General features: G+C 42.2%; 1 protein-coding gene across 2 annotated transcripts in view; it reads right to left on the reverse strand.

Moving 5' to 3' along the window:
- cacna2d2a (calcium channel, voltage-dependent, alpha 2/delta subunit 2a) overlaps nucleotides 1-18,069 on the reverse strand; it is a 139,767-nt gene that overhangs the window by 63,114 nt on the left and 58,584 nt on the right. For both annotated transcript variants that reach the window (XM_035662164.1, XM_035662163.1), the window contains exon 4: nucleotides 8,642-8,701. In XM_035662164.1, the coding sequence (XP_035518057.1) occupies nucleotides 8,642-8,701 (60 nt within the window). The remainder of the gene's footprint in view (nucleotides 1-8,641; nucleotides 8,702-18,069) is intronic.

Consider the following 18,069-nt stretch of genomic DNA (forward strand, 5'->3'; position numbering starts at 1 on the left):
CCCCCCAAATCTGCAATTTCTGCTCTTTAAACGTCTCTTTGTAAACATCCTGCAGGTCACAGATTCCCATTTTTCTCTTCTTTTCCTCCCTCCCTTGCTTTTTTGTCTCTTTTTTTCCCCCATCTCTGCTATGCCGTCTCTTTCTTTCAGAGCCGACACTTCCCCTTGGTAAAAGCAGTTAAATCAGTCTGTGAATATTCCAATCCTGCGATAAGGAAAGAAGGCTTTGTCCTGCTGCACTCTGGGTAATGCTGCTCTCCATTGTTGGCTGACAGGGCTCCATTGAGGAGCAGGTTTTAACGCTGATAGCATCACCACACTGCATGGACACAGTGCCAGATAAAAAGCCTATCCAACATGACACACGCATGCCAACACCTCCCAAACAAGCCCCCAATCTGATCATCAGAGGGGAAGCAGGAAAGAGGTGCTGTAACACCAAATAAAGACAAATAAGATAAACAGGCCATGGCAATATTAACGCTATCATTGGATTCCGGAGGGATTTGATAAAGCAAATGCAATTATCTACGTCTAACATTTTTACGGTATCTGTCGCTGGGATAACCAATCACAAACAATCTGGTGCTCGGTCTGGATCTTCCTGTCCAATCACACTGTGGCTCGGTATGACACTGGAGCTCCACTTATCTGAGCAAAATGTTTCCAGGTTCCATTTTTCCTGGAGGGCTGAGCACAGCTTTTCATTTCACTGATGTTTTTCAGCCATTTTACCACTGCTAGTCCATAGAGTCCTGAAAAGTCACACCCCCTCTTTACAGGCTGACTGAGAGTGGCCAATCAACAATCAGCACCGGCCAAAGGAAACCTGTTATTTTCGACCCCGTAATCATTTCCATCAGATGCCTTGCTGTCCCTCACAGTGATTTGAACATTCAAATGACAAAGGGAAGCCTGCTTTAAGATATCTGCAGACAGGCGCCAAGGACAGCAGGGACAGAATACACCCAAGCAAACACTAAAACCCCGAGTAGGCATCTCTCCTCTGCTACAGCATAACCAGCCTGTCACCCTCACAAAATGACAACCTGGCCACTCAGACACATCACTTTCCTGGAACACTTTGGTAAACTGGAGCTTTGGACATAAAATGTATAGTTTTGTTTTTTGCAGACCTCCATTTATTTGTGATGAGACAATATAGGTTAAGAAAAATTTTCAGAATGATAGAAAAGCAACAAACTGTCATATTTTATTACGTTTTTTGTCTGAACTTATTTAAATAATGAAATCAATTATTAAATTGATCAGGGATGCCCTAATGGCCTAGAGGTTTTAGGTTACAGACCATGAACCACAATGTGCCCGCTGACGTTATTGTTATGCTTTCCATTTCTCTCTCATTCTTAACGAAATGCATTAAATGGCCCAAAAGAAATGTAGTTGATTAATGTTCTGTCAGTAAACAAATTAATTTATCACCTAATGAATTAAGCTCTGAGACAATATATGTCAATGTCCAAATCAAAAAGGAGAAAATATGAAAATACAGAAAACTGTCTTTGTTTTCCATCAGTGTATTTTTACTTCTCTGTTTTAATGACCCTGTTCTGACCAGAAGGGCCTTTTAAAATAACATTTCATGGGTGTTGGCCATCTGTTGAAATAGGAAAATCAAGGTCTGCATCGTGGCTCGCTGGATTTCTCTGACTATTGATTCCCATCTCCTGTGAGGCAGGGAGATCGATCAGTGGGATTTAGACATGGGGGCCACTCTCTCAACCCTCCCTCTTGGCAACACGCAGCATCACAGTTGGCCAAACTCCCACTGAATGAATGCTTACTGACACACCTGCACTACTCTCCTTCTCTGTGTTCTTTTTAACTCAGCGTTTCTCGTTACCTCTATCCCTCTTTACTTCAGTGTTTCTTTCATTCCGAGTCATCTTAGACTTCACCAAATGTCCCCCTACTCGAGTGTAGAACAGCATGAGTTTTCAAGAGGTGTCTCTTGAAGCAGCAGAGAAACATTAGGGGTGAGATGTGGCAAGAAAGACACAGAAGAGGCAGTACAGAGAAAAGAGTTGGAGCAGGGAAGAGGGGAAAAAAAGGAGAAAAGGACATTTCTACCTTGGAGAGCACCACTTAAACAAATTACAGCGGTCTGCAATCAAGAAACTGAAATTACCAAACTGTTGGGTCACCACAGCAACTAAAAGCCTAATCAAAGCTGTGAGCAGAGCAGCAGTTGATAGAAAGTAAAGGGAGGCACCAGGAGAAGAGATGACAGCAGGATAGGAGGGCTCATGAGGAGGGAGAAGCAGCAGTCCAAATGGTAGTTTAAGGTGAAATCTATATTGACATCATTCTAACTGATCAAATGTGACTTTCTGTGATCCACACAAACATCAAGCTTTCTCTCTCGGTTTGGCGTGTGTGTTAGCATCCATTACAGATGCATCTTAGTATAAGTAAAGCTCGTTCTAGTTTCTACTGAGACGCCCACATCATCAGATACATTTGATAGGGAGGAGGTTCTGCTAAACTGTAAACTGTGTAGGAATTTCTCTCCACATAGCCCCTCCTCAATTTCTTCCCTTCCAGTGGCGAGCAGATGGAAGTCCGTTCCATGGCTCAGGATTCAGTGATAACACTGTTTATGAGTTCCATTACGTGCTCGGCAGGCTGCGAGCACTCTGTCTCAGCGCAGCCATAAGGAAGTAAAAAATAAATAAATAAAACTGCTTACAATGAAAATAGATGCAGTTTATTTGTGATTATACAATGTGGCTGTGCTTATCAGTGTTTGAAATAAGCACTGCACATTTAAAAAGGGCTCACATAGCTCTCCCTCCCGGGCCTCTGCTATGGAGATCCTTTAGAGTTCTGGTTGTTGTGGTACTGATACAAGACAGTTGGTAAAATCGATTTTATTTCTCTATTTTTCAGGAGGTCTGCATCTAACTTTAAAATTGAGGGACAGATATGGCCTTCAGGAAATACAGGACGATTTAAATCGCTTCCAAATAGAACACCACTAGCTTGCTCTATCCATATTCTCCTGTTGGTTTAGCACAACTAACGACAATAGGGAGAGGGAAAAATGTCACAATTCAGCAGGAAAAAATTTGCCAAGAAATACTAAAATATATGTGCTTGGACAAATGGTCCATTCCTGCCCGTTTTAGTTAATCCAGTGAGAGATGAAAACGGGGTTTGGCAACATTTCCAAAAGACAAAGAAGAGTGGAAACAGCATAAAAAATTAACATGTTGAGCGTAGAGCGAGATGAAACAAAGCCAGAGTGAGGTGTCTCTTCATTTCTGTCTATTTTACCGGAATCTGAATTTGAATCTGTCAAAGGCAGCCCTCATAAGACTAATGTATTCTGTGGCTAATGGAGCTGGTAGCTTCGAGGGCTGGGCTGAGAGTCGCCACAATGATTCTCACTCATTTCCTCTGAAGGGCCAATTATCTCAAATAGAGGCATTATGAAAGGAGCTGAACTTGGTCAAGTGAACAAACCCTTGCAGCTCTACCTAGTGCCCCTAGCACTTAAGGTCATGCTACATCTCTGAGGGGACCTATTGGGACTTTAGGGCAGGAAATGTGAAAAAAACTGGACTTGTGTTGCTACCATTGATCCACACTAACGTACGTGAGAACTAAGTGTGAACAAAGAATTGGCAAGAGATGACTTGAGAGAACCGCAAAGGCTATCAGCACTGGGAGGGCGAACACTGTAGGTGTAGGCTGTGCGCTGTATGAATTGTATTTGTAGCTATTACCAAGTTACAGATGAACATACATGTGCGAAGAGCAGGAAAGAGGTCACGCAAATACTACTGTGTTATGTATGAGAGTGGGTGGCTGAGTGGAGATGAAGAGAGAAAGAGGCAGAGGGAGAAGAAGAGATTGTGTTGTCCTATGATGAAAGGCTTGATTGATTAGAGAGTGATGATTGCAGTAAATGGCCTGGAAGATGGCTCCATCTCTGTTTCCCGTTTTCTCCGTCTCTTTTACCTTCTTCCCTCACTCACTTGCTTTCTCACTTACACCTCTCTCTCCCTCCGTGCCTCTCTTTGTCACCCCCTCTCCCTGGTTTCATCATGGCAACCCATCAACAGAGTGCCTCTCTCTCCCCTAATGGCACAGCTATTAGCACTAATGCATTTCAAACGTACAGCAGCTGCCACATCACAATCTGATGGAAAGTACATGTCTTCCTCCAATCTCCACAATCTCTGTCCTTTCTTTCATCCAATCTTGTGTCTCTGTTCCAATGTGTTGCACTTTGTGTCAACCCTCCTTCAGCTAAGCGACAGTGGTCATCATCTGTAGCCACTATATGATGGGAGATGAGTTGTTAAACAACTGATTGATGATAATGTAGCTGATAATAGATTGTTGATCATATCATTAGTTTGAAAATGATGCTGACTGGAGACAATTTTCCATTTTATAAAATTAGCAGCATAGTTTAGTTTTGGAATCATTTCACAAAGTTGGCAAATTACTGAGACTCACAAAAACTAGTTGATTGCATTTTTATATCTCTCAGTTTGTGCAGTTTGGAGGCATCGTGCATTGAAGGGTTAGATTATCCAACCTTTGCTTAATCACTAAATGTTTATAGAATAAATACCAGCTCTGCTTAACAGGAACATACATCTTAAATAAATGAATAAATGCAATAAATGAAACAAGTAAACACAATACTAACAGATTACCACCCAAGGTTAATAACATTAGCAAAGAGTTGCTTGTTCACACATTCAGCAGAAAAAAGCAACATTAGCATTTCTTTGCATGTTTCTGGACACCTGATGAATAGAAGTTCACTCTCCTTTTAGCTCTGTGTGAAATATCTGCCTCTTTAGCCATTAAATGCTCCACTATGTTCACCGGGTAGTCGCTTACTTTTTTCTGTGTGCTCTTTGGTGCTGAGTAGGTAGTGTACAGTGGGTTTTCTTTTCTTTTTTTTTTTTAGCTTAAAATGGCTTCCTGAGAGTGAAAAACATTTTCAACAGTTCAAACACAGGTTTTAGGTACATCACTACTTTTAGCCACTTTTACAGCAAAGAAGTCATGTGATATTTTTTTTAAATAATATTGATTAAAACTGCTTTTAAGTTTTAAAAGAATGATTCTTATTCAAACTAAACTAGTGAACTTTGTGAACTGACATTGCTAAAGTCACTAATTTGTTAGTTTTAAACCCTCAGCATTAGTCATTGTCACTGAACCCACACATGATCTGAGCTAAACTAGGCCGAGTTCTGCATTTATCATACATTTAAACTGCATGCAGAGACATGAAAAACCATCTGTGAGATTTTTTCTAGGTTAGGATAGAAAAGAGAAACCATAAGATATTTACAAATGCCTAGAATCACAGTTACATTGTGATCAGGCGGGACAATAATTCAAGATATCTCCACAAATATCTTTCATTAGAAGATACTGTATCTATAATGACATTACTGATGTCACCAACCGGTTTTATTAAACCTTAACTGGATTCACCTTAGAGATACACACACAACTGCCTACTCTTGATGTAAGTCCATAAGGCCTTAGTTGAGCAAGAATTCTTGTTGACTTTTATTCATGTTTCTGGTCTTTAAAGGAGAATATTCATTACTTGAAATGGATTTCTGCCATGTCACAAATATGCTTTGCTTTTTAATAAGCCTTAGATTTTAGGAAATCAATCTGCATGAGTGCATTCAATCTTTAGAGGGACAATAACACAATAATTTGATTGATTTTTCAGCTTTAATCAACTAATCAATTGGTGGAAGAAATCCTATGAATATTTGTTAACTAGGAATTTCTCCAGCTGTGATTTTTTTTTTTCATTTCGTTTGGCTGCCTGGCTGTTTTAATGCAACTATTGCTGTCTTTAAAATGTCTACATGTTAAATGTGTGTTTCTGCAAAATATGTAAATTTGTGTGGTCAGCCAAACTGCCTGATAGACCTTCTTCAAAACACTGCCGAAAACCAATGTTGCTTGAACTTGGGACTGGCCCTGTAGATTGGCCAGTCCAAGTCAGCAACAGTTGGTTTTCGGCAGTGTTTCTACTAGGTAAACCATGTTGCACTGGAAAACAACCAGGAAATCATATCACAAAGAGAATTGCTCTTTGGCTTTCACTCTGGAAAGGCAACATTTAAATCTCTTCTTGTATACACACACAATCAGCTACTGGGTCAAAGCTTTGGGACTGTTTCATAACCTGATTCTGAAATAGAAAAATTAGAAATGAGGGATGTGCTGATGCTATCCGGAAAGGTTTTAGTGCTCTGCCTTTTGGCTGCCAATTTTCAGTTTACAAAACAGAGCAGAGTTTTGATATCTGGCTCTGAAGTTGCTGGTTCTCCTCTCGTCCCTATGAGAATTGCAAAGCAGCACTGAAATGACTGTGTCGCCTTGGGATGACTCTGTTTGCCAACACAAAGTTGAGTGTCACAGAGGGATGGGCACCTGACCTTGAGAAATCAGCGGCAATCCAACACTTTAATGTCTATTTCACACACCATTTCATTCCAATGGATTTAAAACCCTGAAAGACCAACACAACAGTTGTTACGATCAACATTTTGACATCCATAATGTCCAGCAGTCAGGGTGGTCAGAAAACTAGCTCTGCAGTTAGACCAGGACGAGCTTGAATGTGTGTGCCTGTGTGCGCGAGAGAGAAAGCGAAAGAGAGAGCGAGGGAGGTCTTCCCATTGCTACGGTAACAGCTGCGATGGCAGCCGCTATGAGGAACAGGCGTGTCATTGAGTTTCTATGATGTCACCAGTTTGGCGAGGCAAGCAGATGGGCTGGGCCAGGTACAGAATCTGCCGTTAATAAACACATACAAATAAATACCCGCTCGTCGACAAACATAAACAACCACATTATGCTTTCCCAACACACACTGGAGCGCATGCACGCACACACGCACACATACACACACACACTCACAAATTCTATCAAAACGCACTGTCTCTCATGCATAAATACCTTTTCTCTTCATTTGACAGACTGCTCCACCTGCTAGTTTAAGATGCGACGCATTTCTCCTAATATGCCCAAAGAGCATGCAGACCTAATCTAATTAGAGTGTCAGTCAGCAGAGTGTTCACCCAAAGAGAAATTAGGAAAGCACAAAATCTACAAACAGGAAAAATCTTCTTGCAAGCATTTGGCATATCTACCTCTCCCACTTGGCACCTGCCCGCCCCAACCCTCCCCTCCCTGTGAGATTTTTTTTTAATGGTTTCACAGTCGCCCCTGCTGAGATTCATTACCTGGCCTGATTATAAAGGCAAATGAAATCAGCTCCAATACATTATTAATAGAAGAGCACCATTAGGATTCATTTGCAGTATTTGCAACAATATGATATATTCCAACTGTTTTCATGCCTGATTAAAGACACATAGAGATAACGAAAAAATGTATATGAATGTAATGGAGGTGCAGAGAGTAAGACTGGTGGCTAGTCAGAAAGAAATGGAAATGGAGAAAAAGAAAGAGAAAGACAGGAATGAGAAATGGTAGAAACGGAGGGAGAGAAGAGTTTTGGCAGGGGTGGGGTGGATTAAAGAGAGTGCTGGCTTTTCCACTTGAGGAGGTATTGATGCCATATTGGATGCAGCTACTTATGAACAGGTGTGCTGTGTGGTCACCGTGACCCAGGCTCCGCTTCCTGCATGGCTACACATCCGATTGAGGTGCATCGGGGCCGGGCAGCGAGAGGCAGGCATCAACCCCCCTCAGGCCTAAGATGTAGGGACAGCCACACTGCAGGTCCCTCCCCCCTGACCTGCAGGGAAGGGTGCAGGCCCAGCCAACCCAAGACTACAGCTTCAGAGTGTAAGCAACCATGAATAAAAATGGACTTTGCAGGGGAAGTAAGGCTCATAATTATTCGTTTTAAATCAGTTAAAGCCTTTTCTCAAATATCCCCCAGGAGGCGCTGGGTTAAAAATCCATTTGTGGGAAGTGTACCATGACAGCGAGCTCGTCTCCCTGGAGACAGAGGATATGACAGTAGGGAATGTGCATGTGTATCTGTCGGGTGAGGTTATATATATGTGTGTGTGTGTGTGTGTGTGTGTGTGCATCAGTATGAATGCATGTTTGTTGGCCATTTGAGTGTTTGCAAATCTGAGAGTCAGTGGAGCACGCAGGCTCACAAACACACAGACAAACACACAAACCAGAGTAATACCATTTCGCCTTTTTTTAGATTTCAAGAGCGGATCTCTAGTGTTTTAAAGGTCAGCTGCAAAAGAATGCAATGTTCAACTTACTGTGGCCTGTGAAACGATAAGGACGGAAGGCTCTTTGATAATACTGAAGACTATGAAAATAACAACCCCGAAAGTAAGTATTAATAGTGTGTGCATACATGTAGGACTGTGTTTGCGTGTATCATTGTTTTTTTTCCATTTGCATATAATTAGGCTTTATTACCACATTGTCTCTGTGATGCTGATCACATTGTCATTAAAGAGAAACAAGTAAAATAGGGGGAAATTGCTAAATTGAGAAGAAATTGGAAAACAGATGGGAACTGGCAGACGAAAGGAAGATAAACCAGTTTGCCTGGAAAAGAAAGAGAAAAAAATAAAGAAGAGGTCTTGGAGAAGGAGGGAGAGGAGCGGGTGTCCTACTTTACCGTCACACCGTCTTGCCATACATGCTCCTTCTGAAGCAGCTCCGCCTCCTTGGCCAGTTTCTACAAGGAAACACAAAAACAGCAGTGTGAGTGTCAGAAGTCAATAGGACATTGATTTGTGTGTGTGCATGTCTGTGCATGTGTGTGAGAGAGAAAGAGACACACAAACAGATGGGGAAGACAGGGATGGTGACCTTGATCCCTACAAAAGCTAGTACAGCTGTAAATTAACTGGATAATTCAGAGGATTAGGTGGCGTCAAACCCAACAACACTGTTCTCCTTATAGTAACAGTCCAAATTAGAGTATGTCACTGCAAGTGTTGATGTTTGTACACTTCCACTGAGTGAACCAGCTAAACACAAAGTGTGAAGGCTTTTAGATGCTGCAAACTGCATCTTTAAGTTCTAATGTGGGGATTCGAATTCATATATTTTAAAAACCAACAGACTCACTGATAAATAAACTTGTCCCACACTTGAGAATCAACATCAGCAAAATGTTATCGTTATAAATCTAAAATCAAATTGAGAGAAGTTGAAAACCATGTACCTGGGGTGTTGTTACTGTACTTATTGGTGTGGTGGTAATACGTGTATTTGTAAGACTGACAGCTAAGCGGTTATGAGACACAATGTAAACAAACTTGTGCTAGTAACAAGCCAAGACACAGATCATTATTATCAATGATACTGAGGTAGATCCCCACCCGTCCAAATCCATACCGACTGATCTTGACATTTGCAGGTTAGTTTTTAAGCTGTGTGCACTTTTCCCTGTTGTTGATAGTTTATTTGCGAACGAGTCAGCAAGATATTTTTTCCGCGCTCGTAGATAAGAACCAGACACTGGCAACAAAAGGCAACGCTTGCTGTGATTTTAAAATCCATGGCTTCAAGTTGTTAGTAACTGCCACAGTCACATCCAACTACAGTTCAAAATAAATGGTTTGATTGACTATATGTTGGCAACTGAAACGTCTGCACACATTGTATTGAATGTTCAATGTTCTCATTAAATTAAAAAAAAATTTAATAATAATAATATAATTTATTTTTACATACACTGATGATGCAGTACTATGCACAGAGGCACACATTTTTATTGTTAGACTACATACACCAACATTTTCCATCCATAAATAGATAACAAACACCATACTACTACTACAACCAGACAAGAAGAGGCCTTTATGAGACCAACAAATATAACGTGAACTTCCATCTTTTGGGTGCTTCTCCTCCCCACACACAGGAGACATGAGATCCAATTCACAGAGCAAATGCAAATTATATCACTAAAAATAACTTTCAGTAATAGTAGGTATATTAATATTTTGTGTTTCTATGTTGTTCTGTATTATAATAACACAAAACTTATTATTCTCATCTCAAACTGCATCCCACCACTACCCAGTGATGTGCTTTGATAATCATTTACCATGATGTAGCTTAGGCTTATCTCTGAAGAAGCTTACTGTATGTACGCTTCTCATATTCCTATATGAGAAGCGTAGCCATCCGTGTGGCAAATATGGTGAAGCCTGGGAGTCTCTTTCTCTCTCTCTCTGCCTCTCTCCATCCCTCCCTTTCCTGTCTCAGTATCTAGGTTTCCCCAGGCCTCTAGGGGGCGATCTTGATCCTGTCCCAGAATAGTGTGATCAGCCGTAAAGTCCCAGGGCTCTGAAATTACTAACCCTATTTAGACCCCTGCTACAGTAAGAGCTCATTCATTTGTGGAGCCACACGGAAGGAACCAGTCCACTACCACGGGAGGCTTTTTATCTACCAAAAACACACAAGACATAAACTCTCATTATAGTAAAAGCTGTCCTATTTCTATTAAGAGCCCCACCCACCTCATCACAGCAGACCCTCCCACTCACAACCACACAGACACAATACTGCGCCACCTCTCTCTAAACACACACACCAGGCCCAGAATATCAGCCCAGGTTCAGTCGTATAGGGACGTTAGTAGAGCATAATGGTTTAACGTATGTACATAATGTGATACCACTAACCTAATTTGTGACACATAATAGCAGAAAATCTGGATCAGTTTGAATCCTCTGTGTTTTTGTGCATTTGCATTGTACTTTTAATCACCTGAACAAGCCTTAAATAACAACGATAAAATTTCATTCATTTCCTAATGAGACAATAGGCGACTGAAACAATGGAATGAGGATCTAATTATCCCATTGAAATTATTACCAAAGAGTCCATTAGAAAAGACAGTAATTGTGTGGCTTTTCATAAGAGAGGGTCAGCCTTGCTAAAGGGCAGCGCCACAGCGGTAATCTCTTGGTGAAACTATCAACACTACATTTATTTTTATTTTTTTCAATTAGGGATAAACACTAAGCAGCTGAACAATAATCTCACTGCATTTCCAGCCCTGAAAATTAAAGCCATATGATTTCACTCTCTGACAGCAGCTGGTATATGTACTGTTTTTTATTAATATGTAAAGTTCTTTTTTCGGACATAAAAAATAAGCATTTACAGAACTCCACTTTCAACTTTCCACCCTTTTTCCCTCTCTGTCATGATCTTTGATCTAGCTACCCTTTTATCCCCTTGGCTCAGTCTTTTTCTCAGCATTTAATCTGTCAGTAAGAATCTCTACTTTGTCCCTTTAGAAAATCCATTTCTCTCCCCCTGAGTAGCCCACACATCTTTTTTTCTCTGTTTCTCTAGCTGCCTCTCCCACGGTATGCTTCCTCCCTCCCCCTGGTAGGCCACCATTTCTCTGGGACCCTATCTCTTCCCTAGCAGCTTAATGCAGTCCCCGTGCTCCAAAACAGCCATGTGTCTTCATGTGTCTTTCCTTCCTCTGTGTTGGCCCAGATGGATGGGCAACACAAACAGCCAATGAATCAGAGTGAGAGATGTGGGAAGGAGGGGGGCAGGGATATATCATCTATGCTGGTGGCTGGAGCCCAAGCAGCTTAGAGCACTGGATGAGCATAGTGAGATCAGCACAGTACAGCACAGATAAGCTCAGTACAGGCCCACACAACACAAATAACACTACAGCATGCAGGCACAAAGAAACCAAAAGAGTTGACAACATGAGCATGGCCTTCTAATGTTATTGCCATTGTAACCTTGACACAAAATGCATCACATGTTGGGCCATTTGTCACACAGCCCTCAGGCAAGGTCAAGAACCATAAACACATCTCTGTAATGGATAGTGGCATGTGAAGTGCCTTCACAAGGTCTACAGTCTTAAACGACACACAATGGGGTCTGTCATGTATGCAAACACTGTAAGTAATGGTGCCGGTGATAGTGTAGTTGTACAAACAGCCAATCAGCAGGTTGTGCAGCTTGGTGATGTCTCTGCTGTCCAAGAACCCCGATGGTGAAAAGCCACGCTCCCTCACTGTGAACTCACAGAGCAAGAAGACAGCAGGGGAAAAAAATAACAAAAAAAGCTCAGCATGAGGCGATTAGGATCTTTAATATTCATAACTGTTCGGTTTGCTCTGTTCCAGAGGGGAGCAGTTTAATCACTCGAAGTCATGTTATTTCTAGGGGAATGACAGCACACCAGGGACGGACAGCGTCATGCTGTGGTGAGCGCCAACTCGACACCGGGCCGCCTGTGCGACTGCTGCAGCCTGTTAGGCCCTTCCACTGAGCATTAACTTAAAGGGCACTCGACACAGCACACAGCCGTCTGTGTGATCTGGAGGGACACTCCAAAACAGCCCTACAATGTGTGTGTTTGAGTGAGAGGGCACTTGAGAAAACACGACACGGTCTGTACGTGTGATTGCAGCCCTGAGTCGAGGTACTCAACATGCTCCAAATGACCCCCTCAGCTCGGTTTCTGGGAACGCTTAAGTCACCTTGGGGACCAAAAGACTGTGAAATGACTCTGCAGAGGTCACTTAACCTTCTCAGAGCGACTAGCGCGGCGAGGGAAGACCCTTAGTAAATTTTACAATGATTGGCTGCTGCGGACAGTGACAGTCATAATGGTAAGCTACTAAGCTGTTTAAATAAAAAAGACGACTAAATATAGAAGAGCTTTCTCAAGGGTTCTTCCCACATTGTTGATTTAAATATTCAGATGCAGTATCACTAAAAACTACATCTTCTGACACATACAAGGATCAGGAAGAATCATCAGCAATGGCATGTTTACCCAGATACAGTGTAATAGACATGATGCATCTGTGGGCAGTGTTGCTTCCATGGTGGGTGAAGACATATGAGGCCATAATCACCACATAGCAAGGAGCAATAAACGGAGAGTGAAAACTGCTGCGTTTCATGGCTGCTGACAAATTCATGTTACATTAAAATGTCACCACTGTGTCATGGCCTTAAGAGCTGCTCAGTGTGCTGTAGTAGTGCAGAGAAGTGCAGTGTCATGCAGCAGTTAGCCCATTAGGGGGCAGCAGACTGAGCCCCAGCAGCAGCAGCAGCAGCAGCCAGTGGAGCCTGTCAGAGTGAGAGCAGTCTGCTTTAAGCTCTTCATTCTGTCTTCTCCACTCGGCCGGGATTAAGGCCAATCATAGAAATCACTGAGTCAGAACCGTCCCACAATAACAGATGGAGGGACTTTCCACTCCAGAATTTTAAAACATCACAGACAAACTCACTTTCACTGCCCTGCACCCTCACCGCTGCTGCCGCCACCGCCACCGCCATCCCCCGCCACCACCTTTCATTCTCTCGCCATCCTTTTTATCTCTCCTCTTCGCTCGGCTGTTTTATCCTGCCATCATACGCTGTACTCCATTTCTCTCCATCTGTCTCAGTTTAATGCCCTCAAACTTTCTCCCTCCTCTAACACCATATTAATTCCAGCAACACAGTCACAACCCAACTTCAAAACAGTTTAATTGACTTCACATAGGTCAGAAGTTGCCAGTAACTCGGGGTGAAATAGGAAGAAGCTTTCAAACTTCTGACATATTTTTATTGCTTGCATTATTACGCATACGCTGTCAGTGGCGTGACTGAAATGATAGAACATCCCATTTCAGGTTCCACTAACAAACTGCTTTGAGGAGGACAGTGATAACGAGAACAGGCTCTCCTCTTCACAGTGGCCAAACAATGTTAAAGTCCGTAATGAGGAGAAATAATGACCCTTAATTCCAGGTCCCTAGCTGTTTTTTTCCCACTGGCAGCTGGGTATTGTAGTCCTTATTAGCTAACTCTGACAGAGGATCTGCATGGATGTGTGGGAGACCCTGTCTTTGTTCTGTGATCCAAAGCACCCCGTGGCAGGCCTGTTTGCAGAGGCTGTGTGTGTAGTGCTATTGTAGCATGTGCTGAGATAATCCCTGCCTTTGTCCCCCCCGCCCCGTAATCTTCCCCCCTCCACAACGGAAAATGTTAACACTTTCTTTTACATTTCCCCACTCATTGCACTGCATTCCCAACTCCACTCTGCTGTTTCCACGGAGACCGGATCTGGAAGACGCGAGCTGTCACCTACCCACAGTGGCAGCAACTCACCAGCTTTTCAAAATCAAACACCAGCTTTCATAGAAAAACCATATTTCCACAGTAGATTGCCAGCATTGTGCTGAGCTTCTGTGTGTGGTTCAATGGGACAAGAAAGGCAACTGTCTTTACTTTGGAACAATGCAGTAGCTCTCTCTGCAGCAGCTAAACTCCCTCATAATGGTTCTTCAGAGCTACACTGGAAATAATCGACCTTGATCATAAGCTCTTGTGTTCAAATCGGTCTACTTCTAAGTTTATAATATGGATATAATCAAAATACGATTATGTTAGAACCAATGTCACAGGAGCAAATTAGCTAATTTAATGTATTACTGACTGCTGAAGTATCTCCATGAAAACAATATTAATTCTCTTCTAATTAGGGCACTTTTTGTTTCATTTGAGATACTCCATTCAAAATAATATGCATTTTGCTCATTAAATCACAGAGCCTTTGAAGCTAAGTGGCTTCATCATAGCACAGAACAGGGCCAAAGACCATTGTACTGCACAATAATATTCACTGGAGCAACAACCACTGTAATTTCAATTAAACCTCCTATGGGATGAATTATACAAACAGCTCTATCACGTCATTTACTCATAGGCACACATGTATACACAAGTCAAGATGCATATGTCCAGCAAAAAATTGAAAAGCCTTAAAGGTCCACCAAGGTCACTGCAGGAACATCGCAGTGAATTAACACCACACAGATCTGCAGCCATGGCTGCTCGCAGGTAGCCAAGTGTCCTACACGCAGGGGCCAGCAGGGGGCTCAGGGTGAGCGTGCAGGCGGAGCGGTGTGTGGATGGGACCAGGATCAGCTCAGTGACATGTGAGCGTCTGGCTGGTTGGGCTCACTGTTCATTGTTTGACAGATAGTCACAGACATGCCCAAACTGCTGCCCAGCCTTTCCTGCTGTTACTGGCATCAGTCAGACAACAGAGACAAGTGAGAGAGGAAGGGAGCCTAAAGGCGCCATTTACAAAAAATAAAAGATAAAAGATTCAGACGTCTTGTTTCTCTAGCAGCCCATAAGGCATCGACCTTGCAGGTGACTGAGAAGGAGAAAATTGCATACCCATTGTCTGGAACAAGCGATAGCTAAAAATAAATAAGTCAAAAGAAACCCAGTGACATTCCACTAGAAAGAAACAGAGCACACGACTGCTCTTTTAGTTGGTACATCTGTTAACAGGTGTGTGCGATTGCCTAGATGACCTGCTTGTTTCGTCCACCTCCTCAAAAGGCTGAATTGGGAAGAGCAGAGCAAAAAGGTATCAAGATACAGGGCAAATGTCTTCTTGATCGGAGGTGAGAGTGGTATATATACACGCTCACTGCAACACAATCGCAACAGAACAAGACTGAGAGCTTATGTGTGCACCCCACCACTCTTTTATTTTAACAATCTATTTGTGTCACAAATGCCAAAACACAAAGATTATGTGAAAATGCACGCATGCAATATGCGTAGGAAAACAATGGCAACCGCTTTAACTCTTCAGTACCTTGTTTGGAAGCTAAGCATGATTGTCACAGCATATGTGTGTGTGAGTGTGTGTGTGTCTTTGTATATGTATATACATATAAAGACACACTCTCAATCACCTCTGCTCACATATTACGCCCCGCACAAACTTCACTCAGATGTATGTACTACATACTGTACACCACTTGCAATCAACTCAGAAGGGTCCTCACAAATCAACATGCAATCAATTATACACACATTTCTATTCTCCGTGCCCTTTCGTTTGGCAGGCTCAAACCGGCTGCTGAGCTTGGATGCAAATACAGTTGGAATGGGTTGGACGTGTATTGTTAAGACAAATGAGAGAATGAAAGAATTTCTTTAGGCGTAGGGGGGGATTTTACTGAATGCATTCTATCCGAATGACTAAATTGTGCTTTAATAATGTGTTATCAGTGATTTTGACCGAGCAGCTGTCATGTTTTTCACTAAGAAGAGAATCTAATGGTAGAAACAAACTCTTCAATTTGTCATATGTCGTCGTCTACAATGGCGAGAGGAAGAACTCATGACCAGAGAGATTCAGAGATGGCTGAAGTGAAAAAGAGGCAATTGGGGGAAAAAAGAGAAAAACCAACCATAGGAGGGAGGCAGGTGCTTTTTTTTCCACACAAAGCCATACCAATATTATCTCAGTCCATCAGCTTAGCAACCTTCCTTTTACCTCACCTCACCACAGCACTGTCTGCAGTTCAAGGGCAAACTGTTTATTTCTGCTGTCAATTTTTTGCCCTTTACTTCAATCATCCTCCCTCTTGCTTTAGATTGCTGATAGAATAACGAAAGCAGTTACAGGACTTATGGGGGGGATATTATTCAACTAAAAGGTCATGGCATCTTACCGAAAAGACATTTTGTGAGGTCCTGCAGATTTACCTTGCTCCCTCCTCTCCTCCTTTTTCTGCTACAAAGAGAAAGTGTACTGTGTCTGACAAAAGCGTTGTCAAACTGCCAGAGAGTCCAGTGACAGCAGCTGGTGTTTGACAAAGTGTATCATTGACAGTGTGTGGCCAGGCAATTGTTCAGGATTTACGCACACGTGCACACATGAGTACACACCTTCCGTCATATTCATCCATACTCACACACACACACACGTTTAGAGCTGCACACACTCTCTATCCAGTGCTGCAGCAGACATAAGAGAGGAAAAACATGCAGACACGGCCGTCTCTCAAAGCAATTACAGCAGATTGAAACCAAATTAAATTTGAAGCCTAGAGCAACACCAGCAACTGAACGTCTATGACAGATATGACAGGGGAGGAAGGGGAGTGCCGCGGGACAAAAGGGTGGAGGGGATGCTGGAGAGAGCGGCAGGTGTGGGTCACGGAGGGAAAGAGAGCTACTTGGATAGGAGAGCAAACACAGACAGAAGTAGGGCAGAGAGCTGGTCCCTAACAGAGAACATCAAAAGTAGTCTCTGCGAGTATTTTAAGGACCATGCAGATGATTTCACATGTTTTAGCCCATTAACTATAGACTCCGTATTCTATATGTTACTGCCGACTGATTTCAAAAGCATGCCATATGTTTTTACACGGATTTCCTACCTTCAGGGCTGCCACTGTTTTATAATAATTTCAGCATGGAATGAACTTGGAGAGCTTTTAAGACTTGCTTGATATAGGCAATCCATCACAGTAAATGCTTTGTCATCTTTATCATAACTCTCTGACATCTACTACAGGAGAGTCGGCTACTGAACTGCAAAAGACCAAATTCAAATCTCTTTTCTTGAAACCCATGTTGGGTTATCGTTTCTGCTGTTCATTTAATTTCGCAGCATACTGTAGATCCTGAATGAAAAATAATACATTCTGTAATATGGACAGTTTTAATGTATATAAGCGATTTGCACTTAATGGAATAAAACACGCGTTGTAGTTTACAATGCCTGGCTATTGCATAGAGTGAAAATACAATGATTCATCTATGGAAATTATGTTTAATATAGTAAATCTTGAAGAATTACACAAATATAATGAATGAAGGAAGGAAATAATAAAGAAAAACAGCAGGACTACATTCAATAAAATCAGTTTTTTTAGCAGTAATCACACTGGAAAATGATACCACGTGAGTAGAAATATACCATTATCCGTAGACCGTTTAGAAATCACAAACATGTGCTCGTTACAGGCATACAGATTAGCTCAGTTTCCAGTTCTCCAAGAGATATCATTTCTCCATTTTCATTATTCTAGTCCAAGAAATGACAGGATTAGTTGTGGCGGCTTTTAAACATCTGATGTTATCTTCCTCTCCTGGGTGAACAATTAATCCCTCTCACTTCCCTTCTTCTCATCACCCTCTCTCCCCCATCCAGGCTTCATCTTGCTTCCATTTAGCTGTTCCTGCCCCCCCCCCACCCCCCACCAACTCCACCATACTGTCTATGTCTCCCAGAGG

Source organism: Morone saxatilis, unplaced genomic scaffold (genome assembly GCF_004916995.1).
Source record: "Morone saxatilis isolate NCDOM2014 unplaced genomic scaffold, NCSU_SB_2.0 Contig18, whole genome shotgun sequence".
NCBI lineage: Eukaryota > Metazoa > Chordata > Actinopteri > Moronidae > Morone > Morone saxatilis.